Source organism: Schistocerca cancellata, chromosome 1, assembly GCF_023864275.1.
Source record: "Schistocerca cancellata isolate TAMUIC-IGC-003103 chromosome 1, iqSchCanc2.1, whole genome shotgun sequence".
NCBI classification, from domain to species: domain Eukaryota; kingdom Metazoa; phylum Arthropoda; class Insecta; order Orthoptera; family Acrididae; genus Schistocerca; species Schistocerca cancellata.
Genome location: NC_064626.1, coordinates 760,177,297 through 760,192,829, shown reverse-complemented (window position 1 = coordinate 760,192,829; position 15,533 = coordinate 760,177,297). Strand labels below are relative to the sequence as shown.

At 43.5% G+C, this 15,533-nt stretch overlaps 1 protein-coding gene across 1 annotated transcript in view; it reads right to left on the bottom strand.

Moving 5' to 3' along the window:
- LOC126186363 (trypsin-1-like) overlaps positions 1-15,256 on the bottom strand; it is a 171,465-nt gene extending 156,209 nt beyond the window's left edge. Inside the window, exon 1 of the mRNA XM_049928202.1 lies at positions 15,162-15,256. Within this exon, the coding sequence (XP_049784159.1) occupies positions 15,162-15,219 (58 nt within the window). The 5' untranslated portion in view covers positions 15,220-15,256. The remainder of the gene's footprint in view (positions 1-15,161) is intronic.
- Between the last annotated feature and the right edge of the window lie 277 nt (positions 15,257-15,533).

Sequence of the window (15,533 nt, the reverse complement as noted above, 5' to 3'; positions counted from 1 at the left end):
CAATGGAGGGAATGGAAGCGAACGAGCGTTTGCAGTAAATTCACTACCATTCGCTTGTATATGGGTAGAATCGTTTATGCTAGAGGGAACGGAAGAGAACACGTGGTAGCGAACATTACCTATGAACGCTGTGTTATTAGTTTTTAGTTTTTGGAGCTAATATGCGGCATACAGGATACAACTCTTATATTGTTAGAGCAACAATGGGAAACTTTGCTATTCAGTAAGAATTATTTTGAAAGGCGAGCGCACTGTTCTTGACGGAATATGCAAAATGGCGCAGGGTAGGAAGAATTTGTCTTAATTTGTGTGGAAGCGTGACATGAGTGGAGACCGTGCACTTTACACGGAGTTACATCTTAATCTCTCCTTAGCACTGGCCCAAAATTTTCCTTGTAAGTCGGCTGCCATTTTTCCCTGGCTTCTCATTACCATTGAGGGGAAATTTATAAACAGAACACCAATTACCGACGTCGAGCATCATCTCAAGAGGTGTAAGGTCTAGGTGGTCATATTCGTTTTCTTTCTTTTTTTTTTTTTCTAAATCAAAAATCGCCGGCACGGTAGCTCAGCGTGTTCAGACAGAGTGTTAGCTGCCCTTTGCAATAATAATAATAATAATAATAATAATAAACTGAGTGAACGGATCAACGATGAACTTGAATGGGTGTTATGGGACTTCCGCCCTCAACAAATGCAACGAACAATAAGGGAAAAAAAGTGCAAAGTGCGCGCTTCGTGATCACACCCTTTTCAGGCCACAACTTTTTCACTATGATTTTTAACCGAGCATTCACTTCTCACAGATGCTGCAGTTGCCACGAAAGACATGTGGTTCAAATTCCACGTTAAACTGCACATCTCCATTTTCCATTCAGGTAACTGTGTAACACCATAGCTCTAATGCTGTACTGATTTATTTTGCTTTTGTTTCATTTAATGTTACATTGCTGTGCTTCTGTAAATGTGTTTGTTTGAATAGATAACACAAAACTGTATACTCCTTTCTTTGTAAAAACTTTGAGTCATGGTCTGATTCTATGCAATATAGTATATCTGTCGTTTAAATGCCTTGTCCCATTTGGAGGGAACAAAGCTTACTGTATATGATTGTAATTTTGTGTGAATAATTTTTGGTAGAAATGTCAATATGTGCAAATGTTCTGTTTTAATTAATGTATTTGGTTGCTGTTATGTAAACTGCTGATCCTCACTTAGGGTTCTTAGTTAGTTTGTATGTAAAAGGTGTTGTGGTTCCCCTCGGGAACAGAACTGTGTAGCGCGCGCAAATTGTGGTTGGCCTATGTAGAAAAGGTGGAACTGATAGTCAGTCGGGGACAAGCTACGAGTCGGGGACGAGCTACCAAACTATGCTCTGCCATGTAAAAGATGCATATTGTGCTGGTTCCGAGACAGGCTTTTTCTGCTACATTCCAATGCCTCGGATGGATGGATAAATAACTGGAACTATTTTGGAATTTGTATCTATCATCGCCACCAAGAAACGACAGAGTCTAGCTATTCTACCATCAATTCCACCTACCAACATGCAGTTGCCACCACATTGCGCAATCATTGTATCGGAATACTACAATGATGTACAGTGAAGGATGTGTTAGTGTGCTCAAATATAAGGTAATTTATATCCGAATTTATGTACCTATCTTGATTTTTTCCTTATCATTACACCTCTCAGGTTCCTCTCCGTTTAAACTAAAGTGATTACCGAGTGTCCCTACTGAAAGAACATTAAAAACCAGTGTTTCTTTTCTAATTAATGCCTCTTGAACATAGTAAAGAGAAAGTTAAAGTTAATGTGACAAAAGAGTGAGTTAAAGCAATGATGCTTGCTGAAAATAATTTTCCTAGTAAAACTGCTTATTAATGTGTTGTTGCCAACTTCAAATTAAAAGTTCTTAAGACTGAGGCTTATAAAGTTTTGCTTAGTAAATGATCACATTACTGCCTGTTGTAAATCGCAGAAGGTGAATCAGTATCTTACATATATGTTAATTTTGTGCCTCACTGTAGTGAAAGTAGAAAGCTGCAGTTGTGAAACGTTATATACTCAAGTTTGCTAAGAGTTTGTCTCTCTTGTGTATTAGAAGTGCATATTAATAGTAATATTATAAAGACCATTCACTTTGTGTAAGCCCTGAAAGTAATAGTGTATTTTGGTATCTGTTATAATTTTGCAAATAGTTTGTGCTGCTCTAACTGTTGGTTTCAATCTTACCGTAAACATATGTCTGTGTCAGATTTCACTGCACTCGCGTGTGACAAAGTATAGGTTGTGTTTATCCATTATACACTCCTGGAAATTGAAATAAGAACATCGTGAATTCATTGTCCCAGGAAGGGGAAACTTTATTCACACATTCCTGGGGTCAGATACATCACATGATCACACTGACAGAACCACAGGCACATAGACACAGGCAACAGAGCATGCACAATGTCGGCACTAGTACAGTGTATATCCACCTTTCGCAGCAATGCAGGCTGCTATTCTCCCATGGAGACGATCGTAGAGATGCTGGATATAGTCCTGTGGAACGGCTTGCCATGCCATTTCCACCTGGCGCCTCAGTTGGACCAGCGTTCATGCTGGACGTGCAGACCGCGTGAGACGACGCTTCATCCAGTCCCAAACATGCTCAATGGGGGACAGATCCGGAGATCTTGCTGGCCAGGGTAGTTGACTTACACCTTCTAGAGCACGTTGGGTGACACGGGATACATGCGGACGTGCATTGTCCTGTTGGATCAGCAAGTTCCCTTGCCGGTCTAGGAATGGTAGAACGATGGGTTCGATGACGGTTTGGATGTACCGTGCACTATTCAGTGTCCCCTCGACGATCACCAGTGGTGTACGGCCAGTGTAGGAGATCGCTCCCCACACCATGATGCCGGGTGTTGGCCCTGTGTGCCTCGGTCGTATGCAGTCCTGATTGTGGCGCTCACCTGCACGGCGCCAAACACGCATACGACCATCATTGGCACCAAGGCAGAAGCAACTCTCATCGCTGAAGACGACACGTCTCCATTCGTCCCTCCATTCACGCCTGTCGCGACACCACTGGAGGCGCGCTGCACGATGTTGGGGCGTGAGCGGAAGACGGCCTAACGGTGTGCGGGACCGTAGCCCAGCTTCATGGAGACGGTTGCGAATGGTCCTCGCCGATACCCTAGGAGCAACAGTGTCCCTAATTTGCTGGGAAGTGGCGGTGCGGTCCCCTACGGCACTGCGTAGGATCCTACGGTCTTGGCGTGCATCCGTGCGTCGCTGCGGTCCGGTCTCAGGTCGACGGGCACGTGTACCTTCCGCCGACCACTGGCGACAACATCGATGTACTGTGGAGACCTCACGCCCCACGTGTTGAGCAATTCGGCGGTACGTCCACCCGGCCTCCCGCATGCCCACTATACGCCCTCGCTCAAAGTCCGTCAACTGCACATACGGTTCACGTCCACGCTGTCGCGGCATGCTACCAGTGTTAAAGACTGCGATGGAGCTCCGTATGCCACGGCAAACTGGCTGACACTGACGGCGGCGGTGCACAAATGCTGCGCAGCTAGCGCCATTCGACGGCCAACACCGCGGTTCCTGGTGTGTCCGCTGTGCCGTGCGTGTGATCATTGCTTGTACAGCCCTCTCGCAGTGTCCGGAGCAAGTATGGTGGGTCTGACACACCGGTGTCAATGTGTTCTTTTTTCCATTTCCAGGAGTGTAGTTACTTATACCTACTTTCTTAAACGAGAATGTTAATCATTCTCTTGCCTAGTTAGGCTGGCGACCGTTTTCTTTATCAGTTAAACAGTGCAGATAGGCAAAATTTTGTTCGTACTGTTCAAATATTTACGTAATTCTGACTTTCATTTCCGATAAGCCACCTCTGTTAGGTACAACACGGTCAACTTAACAAAATTCCTCTCAGGGGGTAACACTGCTCTGTTGCTTTATACCATTATTACTCCCAACAAAATAATTCTGTTTTGCAAATTGCCTCCAGTTTTGAGGTTATGGTATAGCAGTAGCAGACAGGAGTGTTATAACTGGAGAAAATTATGGACATGTAAGTAGCTGCAGTAGCGTCCAGTTAAAAGACCTGCAAGAGGCCGGTCCAGACAGTATTCTCTTTTGTTTATGCTTGTTAGCTTGTTTGCTACAGTGAAATCCGGGCTTAAACTATAAAAAACATTTTTTTGAGTAACATCATATCGACAGTTCAATTCTTGCCCATGTAGTTCTGATTAAAGTGACTAGCGGAAGAAATAAAATAATGGCAGTGTTTGACGTCACAGACGACTTCCATCATTGAGGACTTGTAATTTGTTGAAATGAAATGTGTCTTGCAGTACTAAGAAGTGCCTATTGAGTGACAAAAACAAACATTTTTCTTGCACCAGACACACCGGACAAAGGAAAAATTGCTGCAGTCGGGCATTTCCCAGTAACCACTAGTTTTATTTAGACAGAACTGGGATGGAGTCAGAAATGGTCCCGCCTATTGTTCTGGATATTGCGCTGCATGCCAGGCATACTTGATAAAATCCGTAAAGCGTGGCGAAGAAAACTGGTAATGCACAAATGAAGAATACTGTTTCCGCTGATAAACCTGAAATGAGAGAGAGGTAAGGCGGAAATCACATTACATCTACAGATTTTTCGTCGTCCTCCACAAAAACAGAGGCGTCGTTACGTCCAGACCATGAATCCAACTAAAGCAATGAATTAGTTTCTGCAGCTGGTAGGAATACGTTTCGAACGAAATGTTCAGAATTATTCTTTCCTATTTTTCCAGATTTTGACACGTCGATTAGACGATTTTTGCAACTAGACAGCCCATTTTTAATTTTGGTCCTAATTTGCCTTGCGGTTCTTGAAGACAGATATACAGCTGCGGAAACAGTAAACCACTCATACTTATCACTGGCATTATCGTATAAGAATGTGTCATTGCATTCATTGATTGGGCAACTGACTCCGTCTTTCTTTCACCCTGAAATGATAAAGTGCGGTGTGCACGCAGTTTTTTCACGAAACCTGACTGATCAGAAACCGCAGCTACGGAGATAACAGCAAGTTTCGTCTTTACATCAGTTATGAATTTCTGTATGGCGCTGTCTATCACTGGCAGCTGCTCTACACGTTTACGTGACTTAAACTTGGTAATTTTGCGACTTCCTATTCTGTACGATTTCTTGGACCTGCGTAGCCAGGTCGACGAAGCCTGGAAATTTGCAGTGTTCATCAGATGCAATTCGGAGGGCCCAGTCTCGTATATCTTCATTGGTAACGGTGCACAACCTCTCACGAGCAGTTCTAAATCTTTCGAACAGTTTTTCATTCAGATAATTTCGGGTTTCCGTTTGGTGCACATTCCTTACTTCATGTAAGTCATTCTTCCATTTGTACAGTTCACGCTGCTATTTTACGAAACGAAAACGCCGTTGCACACTGCGTAACTTCAAGCGTTTCCCCACTCCTTTGTTTAACCAGTTTTTCAGTGCCTCTTCTCTGTCGCTGGAAGGTGTTGCAGTACGTGATGTTTTAGGCTTGAAAGGTATTCTTCTTCGGAACTGTTACTGGCATAACTGACGTCCGAACCACAATTCATGGAATCGTCACAGTTATTTCCTATTTCTTCTAACGTATCCACAATTTCAAACGAAACGTCAATATCATTCGAATGAATGCCCAAGGAAATCAACTAACAAATGACGCATATGTATGTCCTCAGGAGAAGTAGATGATTTCGGCTGGAAATCACGTTCTTCATATTTCATCAATGCGAAATTGATAACGTTAATTGGAATCCACATTACTGTGAAACTGGAACAAAAAAGAGGTACTATTGGTTGGCATGCCTTACGAAAGCACAACAAATATTAATTCAGCTTTATCTGTATTGTCAATACTTTCCAATAATGTAAAAATCAACTGATGATTTGTAACAGATGTTACTTGAGTGGCTAATTCGAGAGAATAGTAACTAAAAATGTAAACGTCGTGTGACTAGGGCCTCCCGCCGGGTGCAAGTCTTTCGATTTGACACCTCTTCGGCGACTTGCGCATCGATGGCGACGAAATGATGATGGTTAGGACAACACAACACCCAGTCCCTGAGCGTAGAAAATCTCCGACCCAGCCGGGAATTGAACCCGCGCCCTTAGGATTAACATTCGGTCGCGCTGAGCACTTTTTTTTTAAATCTCATTTTGTTCGTTGTATCTGCTCGGGGCGGACGTCGCAAGACACCCATTTCAGTTCGTCGTTGTTCCATTAACTCAGTTTTTTTACTACAGAGGGCAGCTACCCCTCTGACCGAACACGCTAAACTACCGTGCCGCCAGTTTTAAAAATGGTTCAAATGGCTCTGAGCACTATGGGACTCAACATCTGAGGTCATCAGCCCCCTAGAACTTAAAACTACTTAAACCTAACTAACCCAAGTACATCACACACATCCATGCCCGAGGCAGGATTCGAACATGCGTCCGTAGCAGTCGCGCGGTTCCGGAATGAAGTGCCTAGAACCGCTCGGCCACCGCGGCCAGCTCAGCTATCGGGGACGGGCAGAAGAGTAACGGTGTACTGTAGTGTCAGTGAAACTATCAACGACAGATAAGCTGAAACGTCCTTTAGAAATTACGATCGGGCTGTGTCGTGTTTCCTCCTGGCGCGCTAGGAATTTGTCACTTTTCAGCTTATTAAATACTTGCAGTTCCTCTTAGAAGCTAAAATTTTGGTAGTGGATTTCCAGAAATCGCACACCGTCCTCTCTTCCTTGCTGACGAAGGTCCTTGTTGTTCCTCGTCCTTTGGATTATACCTCCTCAAAAACGCCTTCACGTCTGCTTGCAGTGACACAATAGTTGATCTAATAATTAGGTATGGTTTCATCATCTGAAGAACCAAATTCTTCAAAGGTGTTCTACTGGCTGGTTCATTTTGATGACTGGTTCTGAAAATTATAAAGGCATTTATTGCTGCTATGTTGAGCAATGCATAAAAGAAACCCAATGGCCATCTCGTTGTCACTCAAGAAACGCTGTATCTGTCACACAACTGGTCAACTGTGTTTACTCCTCCTTTTGTCACATTATAATCTAAAATTATCTTAGGTTCCCTGTCTCTTCATCCACAGTTCCATCGTCATGTATCGTTGAAACCAGCAACACAGATTTGTTCTTTTTAGGAACATGTGAGGTAAGAGTTGTGGCTTTTTGAAAGCCAAAAATGTTAGAAGCAACTGCACGAACTTTGTGTGGTAGAAACTGTTTAGGCGCTTCTCTTTTACTCTTATGTAATGTACCAATCGTAGTGACGCCTTTCTGTAGGACAGATACTGCTAATGAGTAATCGATGTACCGATTATCAGTAGGTTATTTCTGCTTCACCCGGACATTGTCTCTACCAATCTGTTGCCAACATCAGTGGGCTTATTTAGTAGGCAGAAAAGTCCATTTGATTGCTTCCCACAGTAAAGTTCTAAATTGAAAATAAACGAAGTCTTTGTACCACACAGATCATAAATTTTCATAGCATGCTTGGCAGGTTTATTTGGAATGGAAGACAGGATGCTGAATCTGCCTCGAAATGGACTTGCTTTCATTAATATTGTTACATATTCGCTAGGATTGTAGAAACTTTGACAATGTTGTGTAAATAAGTCAAAGGCTTTTCTAATGTGTGCCGGCTCTTTTATTGCGAGTAGCTCTTGCGCTCTTAGCATCGAAATTGATGGATCTCAAAATTTGTAAAAATCTTCCATAGCTCATGCATTCCCGTAAAATTTGTATTCCTATCCATCTGAGGCCCACAGTTTCTGCATATTTGTGTGGTTTCCTTTCTTCGTTCCTGTCATCAGAGTAAATTCTGTAGTGCTATCATTTCCTTTTGCGTTACTTCGCTACAGTTCCTCTCTCTCGAATAATTAGTGGCAGCTTTCTTCTTGTTGTATGTAAGTTAGTACATGTAATTACTTCATCTATCATATTATCATCTATCATCAGAGCTTGATTCTCTGACCTTACACCCCTTGCATTTCTTTTTTGGACCAGGGAAGATTTTTATGTATTCTTTTTCGGTGTTATGGACTGCAGCTTCTATAAAGTTTTACTCCTCAGAGTGGTGCCGTCTTTTCCTACATAAAATTTGGCATGGTCTTCTAAATCAGATTAATTGCCACTGAAATCCTATTCAGAATCCTATTTATGAATTACATCGCCTTGAATTATCATTTCCCCTTCGTCGTCTAATGAGGAGTCTAGATGAATTTCATTAATATCTTCATTAGTTGTCGAAAGAAGTTGTTTTTCCTTATCTGTTAGATTTGTACCACGTCTATGATATCTGAAGAGGAAATTATATTGCAAAGTAATATGCATTTTCGCACTGCGTAAGAAATTTATCGAGAGTCAAACCCACTTTGCTAAATAAGGTAATTTTTGAAACATCGTAATATATAATTAAATTTCATGCTATAAATAATTATAAAGGGCCCACAAAGTCGATTTGCAAGGAAAACTAGACATAATACAAAACAATTTAAATCTACTTACATGACAGTTAGCACGGTGCAGATCTACACCAGTGATCCACTTTCTAATAAAACTTTATTTGGATAGACCCAGTTATGCGCTAGAAAATCAGAAATTTCACTGGCGCCATTGTCAAAGCTTAATAGAGGAATAGGTAAAGCGGAAATACGGTCTCTCGATTATTGCGACAACAATGAGCATTAAAAAGCTCTGGTAGTACTTGCACAAACACTGCCCCTTGAGTGATTAACTTGTCCCAAAGTGGAATAACCACTCAGAACTGGTTGTAGGGAAGGCAGATGTCAGAACCACACGAATAATCCTGCGGCAACGTAATCTACTCACTAAAGGCAACGTATGAAATCTCTGTTTTGCCGTCTCTTGTTTACTGCTGGCTTGTCTGGACCCAAGAGGGATCAGTAGAGGGAGTAGAGAAGATCCAACGAAGAGCACCCCATTTTCACATGGGTTCGTTTAGCAAGAAGGACTGTGTTCTGGAGGCAGTCACTAAACTGCAGTAGCAGACGCTACAAGAGGCACATTGTGCGTCACCAGGCCCCGTTTAAGGCCCAAACCACACAAGTAGCCGTTTGGGGCTCTGCGCTTGGTTCTCACACGTCTCATAGCCTCGTTTGTCAGCTTCAGGATGAACTGGTTGCAGTTTTGTAAACGGCCATAGTTATTGTGATATTTGTGCATTAAGCAAGGTACTGCGCGAAATTGTAATGCTTTGCAGTAAAAAATAGGGGACACTGTGAGTTTGCGTTTCATGCATGTTAGACCATATAATACTGAGTACGAAATTGAGCTAACATATTGAATTTTTCTTTAAACTGGAAACGAGATCTATATTTACCGTCAATTTCGAGCAAATGGATTGTTTGTAGTGGTGTACTTTGTAGTATGTGCAAACGATAGAGTGCAAGTGAAATATTCATAACATCCATCATATCTCATAGACGGTTGGAGAATCCGGAATGAATTTTTGGTAACTGATAGCTTGCAAAGCGGAGAGTATTTTGCCATACAGCTAACATTCGAAACTTTCTTATCTATTGCGATATATGCACAGATTTTTTCAACGAAGTAATGTAATTATTTTAATAGCTATCGATAGCTAGTCAAATAACAATTGGATTGTGTTTGTAGTAACACAAGTGAAGGGATCATACTTTTATTTTTATACTGAGTGTGGCCTGTTGACCTTATTTGTCCTCAATTGTTTGATTAATAGCGGCGATCGCAGCTGTTTTAGGGTATTAATGAGGTGAAATTGTGTAAACCCTGGTGTATTTTGGGAAAAGAAGCTAATATAAGAGAAACAAATGAAGGTACACAAGACAGGCGAAAATAAATCGCCCCCACTGTTGCAATTTCCGCGCAATCCTGTACTTATTCTGTTTTAATAATGAACCGTTGATTTGTCGAATTATTGATCGTACTGACATAATATATAAATACTATCATTTGCTGACTCGCTAACTGTAGCTTGCGAGTTTCATGTGATAGTTGCTGCGGAGGCTTCCGCCACAGAACTACAGCTTCCCCACCACCATCATTGTCTCTTCCCCAACCCCACCGTTTGCGCCGCTGGGGGCCAAGTAATATTGCAGTCCTTCCACTAAAAGGAATACGTTAAATTTTGGTTACACGATAAATCACACAAATCTAAGAATCGTCACTTCAGGTAAATATCAAGGGATTAGAATTACAAACAAATTAAAGTGGAATGATCACATGGATAACGTTGCGGGGAAGGTTTTGTTGGCAGAACTCTTAAAAGACGCAAGAAGTGTGCTAAAGAGACTGCCTACGCTATGCTCGTCCATCCTCTGCTACAATACTGCTGTGCGGTATTGGATTCTTTCCAGATAGGATTGTCGAAGGACAAAGATAACGTTCAAAAAAGGGCGCGGAAAGACCTAAGTGTCCGTTTCTTCCGCCCGCTGTTTGAGAGTGTAACGGCAGAGAAATAGCTTGAAAATGGTTCGATAAACCGTTTGCCAGGCACTTAAGCATGAACTGCAGGTAGTCATGTTGATGTAGATGCTTCTGATTTGCTATTATTAACCTTTGGGTATTTTGACTAATAAAATGCAAGTCTGCAACCGCGGATGATGCTGTAGTATGTAGAGAAGTTGCAGCATTAGAAAATTGTAGCGAAATGCAGGAAGATCTGCAGCGATAGGCACATGGTGCAGGGAGTGGCAACTGACCCTTAACATAGACAAATGTAATGTATTGCGAATACATAGAAAGAAGGATCCTTTATTGTATGGTTATATGATAGCGGAACAAACACTGGTAGCAGTTACTTCTGTAAAATATCTGGGAGTATGCGTAAGGAACGATTTGAAGTGGAACGATCATATAAAATTAATTGTTGGGAAGGCGGGTACCAGGTTGAGATTCATTGGGAGAGTCCTTAGAAAATGTAGTCCATCAACAAAGGAGGTGGCTTAAAAAACACTCGTTCGGCCTATACTTGAGTATTGCTCATCAGTGTGGAATCTGTACCAGGTCGGGTTGATAGAGGAGATAGAGAAGATCCAAAGAAGAGCGGCGCGTTTCGTCACAGGGTTATTTGGTAAGAGTGATAGCGTTACGGAGATGTTTAGCAAACTCAAGTGGCAGACTCTGCAAGAGAGGCACTCTGCATCGCGGCGTAGCTTGCTGTCCAAGTTTCGAGAGGGAGCGTTTCTCGATGGGGTATCGAATATATTGCTTCCCCCTACATCTCCCGAGGAGATAACAAATGTAAAATTAGAGAGATTCCAGCGCGCACGGAGGCTTTCCGGCAGTCATTCTTCCCGCGAATCATACGCGAGTGGAACAGGAAAGAGAGGTAATGACACTGGCACGTAAAGTGCCCTCCGCCACGCACCGTTGGGTGGCTTGCGGAGTATAAATGTAGATGTAGATTTCACAGCAAAATACCGAGCGCTTCGGCAATGCTAAGAGCTGGATGATAAACTTTTTCCCGACATAGAATAAACGCCCTAAAAGCAGCGGAAAATCTTGCAAAGATGTTATTTCTCCAAACACAATTACTGTGAGCTTGGGTGACGACTTTCCTGCAGTTAGAGCCATCTTTTCAACAGTTAAACTAATGCAGATAAAGCATATTTAATTTACTTGTTGTCAAACCTGTGAGGGCTATCCGGAAAGTAAGATCCGATCGGTAGCGAAGTGGAAACCATGGTGAACAACAAAACTGTTTTATTTGTACAGTTTGCAACACCTTCCACCTGCTACTCCACATAGTCGCCGCTCCGATTGAGACATTTGTCGTAGTGCTGTACCGACTTTCCTATATCCTCGACATAGAAGGCAGCCGCCCCTGCTTTCAGTCACTTCTCTACACTGGTCAGCAGTTCGTTGCCTGTGCCAAAATGCTGTCTTCATTGCCGGCGGTTCATGTGAGCAGAGATAAACATCACAGGGAGCCAACTCTGGGCTGTATGGAGGGAGATGAAAGACTTTCCATCGAAAATGTTGCATGGGGTCCCTCATTGCCCCTGCAGCGTGCAGCCAGGAAGACTCTTGGAGAAGGAAACGCATGACAGGTACATTATGCGGGTTTGCATGAAATCAGGCGCAACCTCGCAGTGGGCACCTACACTGGGTGGGAGACACTATTGATCAAATGGTTCAAATGGCTCTGAGCACTATGGGACTTAACTTCTGTGGTCATCAGTCCCCTAAAACTTAGAACTACTTAAACAACTAACCTAAGGACATCACACACATCCATGCCCGAGGCAGGATTCGAACCTGCGACCATAGCGGTCGCGCGGTTTCAGACTGAAGCGCCTGGAACCGCTCGGCCACTCCAGCTGGCACACTATTGTCAAAATGGTTCAAATGGCTCTGAGCACCATGGGACTTAACATCTATGGTCATCAGTCCCCTAGAACTTAGAACTACTTAAACCTAACTAACCTAAGGACAGCACACAACACCCAGCCATCACGAGGCAGAGCAAAGCCCTGACCCCGCCGGGAATCGAACCCGGGAACCCGGGAGTGGGAAGCGAGAACGCTACCGCACGACCACGAGATGCGGGCACACTATTGTCCTAGGCATCATTACGTGCTCACTGTATGCTCAGAACCGAAAAGAGCGACGTGACGTGATATACTAGAGATACTGCACAACATGTCTGTACAAAGCTTCATCGGATTTTCACTGTCGTTTCCATTTCGCGACCTATCAGTCATTAGTTTTCGAACAGCCGTCGTGGTTCCTTGCTTCTAAAAAAATTATGACCTTCAAATACAAAGTTGCATTTTATTAGCGTACTTATCGTTACAATCAGTAGATAGCTTTGTAATCAAAGATGTAAAAGTAATACGATCTTTAAGAACCTCAGTTATCTGACTCGCAGCTGTCTAGCCCTCAGTACTACACAGTGTTAACAAAAACATGAAGCTTTGTGAATGCATTGCAAGAGGGCGTCTGCCTCAACCCCCCATAATACCCACTGTGAATCTCGGTTACAGCGTTAAAAGCGCACACTTCCTTCTGAATCATTTCACATTTCGTGTAAGTAACTAAACACTATAACATTTATCGAAAATTGTCTTACCAAGAGCCGACCGGTGTGGCCGAGCGGTTCTAGGCGCTTCAGTCTGGAACCGCGCGACCGCTACGGTCGCAGGTTCGAATCCTGCCTCGGGCATGGATGTGTGTGATGTCCTTAGGTTAGTTAGGTTTAAGTAGTTCTAAGTTCTAGGGGACTGATGATCTCAGATGTTAAGTCCCATAGTGCTCAGAGGTATTTGAACCATTTATTACCAAGAATCTAAAGAAAATCACTAACGTCTGAGGGAGGAGAGGACAAATGAAATGTCGTTTGTGTGGAAAAATGTTCTCGAACCTTCACTGTCCATCACGAAGAAGTTTATTGTCAAAATTCAGGCAGCGTATTACCTTCTCCCACACACAATAACTGCCTGTCATTTGTCCATTATACCTGTTGACACCGAAACCGCATCCGATTTGCTGTCGAGAGCAGGTGCCATAAAAAATGGTTCAAATGGCTCTAAGCACTATGGAACTTAACATCTGAGGTCATCAGTCCCCTAGACTTAGAACTAATTACACCTAACTAAGCTAAGGACATGGCACACATCCATGCCCGAGGCAGGATTCGGACCTGCGACCGCAGCAGTAGCGCGGTTCCGGACTGAAGCGCCTAGAACCGCTCCGTCACAGCGGCCGGCGCCATACGCCACACCTGGTGGCAAGGGGGACCCGCAACCGTCTCCCCCCCCCTCCCTGGCTCTAAGGGAAAGGAATAAATATAGTGAAGCCAGGTGTTTTCCTTTCAAAGATTTAAAGGTCGGTATGATGCAGGTTTTAACAGGGTTCAACTAGAACTTTACTATGGTTAATTACAAGTCTCGTTGTGTCTTCCAAATTATTAAAAATTATTCTTATCCACCGGTTTGGCATCCCCCCTCCCTCCCCCGCCCCTATGAACTATCGCATGGACACTCCTGAGCAGGAGTAGCCAGCCAGTGAAGGGGCGCATGTACCAGGCTGGAACAGTCAGTCTTCTAGCCCGTCCGTGTGGACTAGACCTCAAGCGAGCAATGGAAAGTGTTCTGCGTTAAGCAAAACATGTAATTTCTAAAATTCCTTGCCGGTTTTAGACTGTTTCCATGCTATTTTATTCACCTAAAATCATCTAAGAAACTTTAACGTACGTAAAAATATAAACTTTTTTTAGCAAAATGTTATTGTGTGTTGGGAGGGGGGGGGGGGGCGTCACGATCCCCATAATCCCTGCAGAGAGAGACAGGAGAGAGAGAGAGAGAGAGCGGGGGGGGAGGGAGGGAGAGAGAGAAACAGAGAGAGCATATGCGTATTCGTGTGCAAGTGTGCACAAAAGAACTACAAGCAAAACATTTTATTTTCATTTCAGTATGCGATTTTTTTATCACTGTAAGCCATTTTACTCATGCTCATATCATTAGATTTTGGTAAAGGGGCTAAAGACCTCGACGTCCAAACAGTCCTATCGTCATCATCCTCATCATCGTCATCCTACATCTTTGAAAATGTCAGTCAACATAATGCGTATTAAAACAGACGTTAAGAATGATACTACGTAAGATTCAAAACGGTTCAAATGGCTCTGAGCACTATGGGACTCAACTGCTGAGGTCATTCGTCCCCTAGAACTTAGAACTAGTTAAACCTAACTAACCTAAGGACATCACAAACATCCACGCCCGAGGCAGGATTCGAACCTGCGACCGTAGCGGTCTTGCGGTTCCAGACTGCAGCGCCTTTAACCGCACGGCCACTTCGGCCGGCCTACTACGTAAGAGTGTATGGCGATGACCAATGGCAGTAAAAACAGAAAGCTGTCACACTCTATCATCTCACCTACAAAAACGAACCGAGAGGCTCAGGATAAAGTCTTCTTGAAGGCGTCGCTCGTTAAGGCATCCTCCTTAATAGTAGCTGTTGTAAAAACGCAGCCTGACATACTGATTTGCATTAAGAGCAAACGATATCCTGAAGCTTGACGCCTACGATTAAAACCAGAGGAAAAAGAGGAAAGAGAAGAACTGTGAAGGACTTGCGAGTGAGCAGACAGTTTACCTGAGACAACAGCGGCCCACAGAAAGAGCAGCGGCAGGGCGGTGCGTGCAGCGGCCATCGTGTGCGACTGCGACTGCGTTCGCCGCTGACGAACGCTGTTGCTTTATAGCTGAGAAAATCCCGTTATCGTCCTATTTCGTGGAAAGCATGCACCTTTAACAGTATGCATTCCTCACACATCCAGCTCAGTTGCGGCAACCTGGAGATTCTGAGATAAGTAGATTATTTGAGACAATTTCTCTTGAAGTGCTTTATCAGTGCTCGGCGCCGGCGTTTTCTCTAGACAAACCGCTGTAAGGCCACAGACTTGAGAAACTGATGCCACTTGAGGTTAATGACGCAAGTGGCTTGGCAACAACACTTTAGTATATG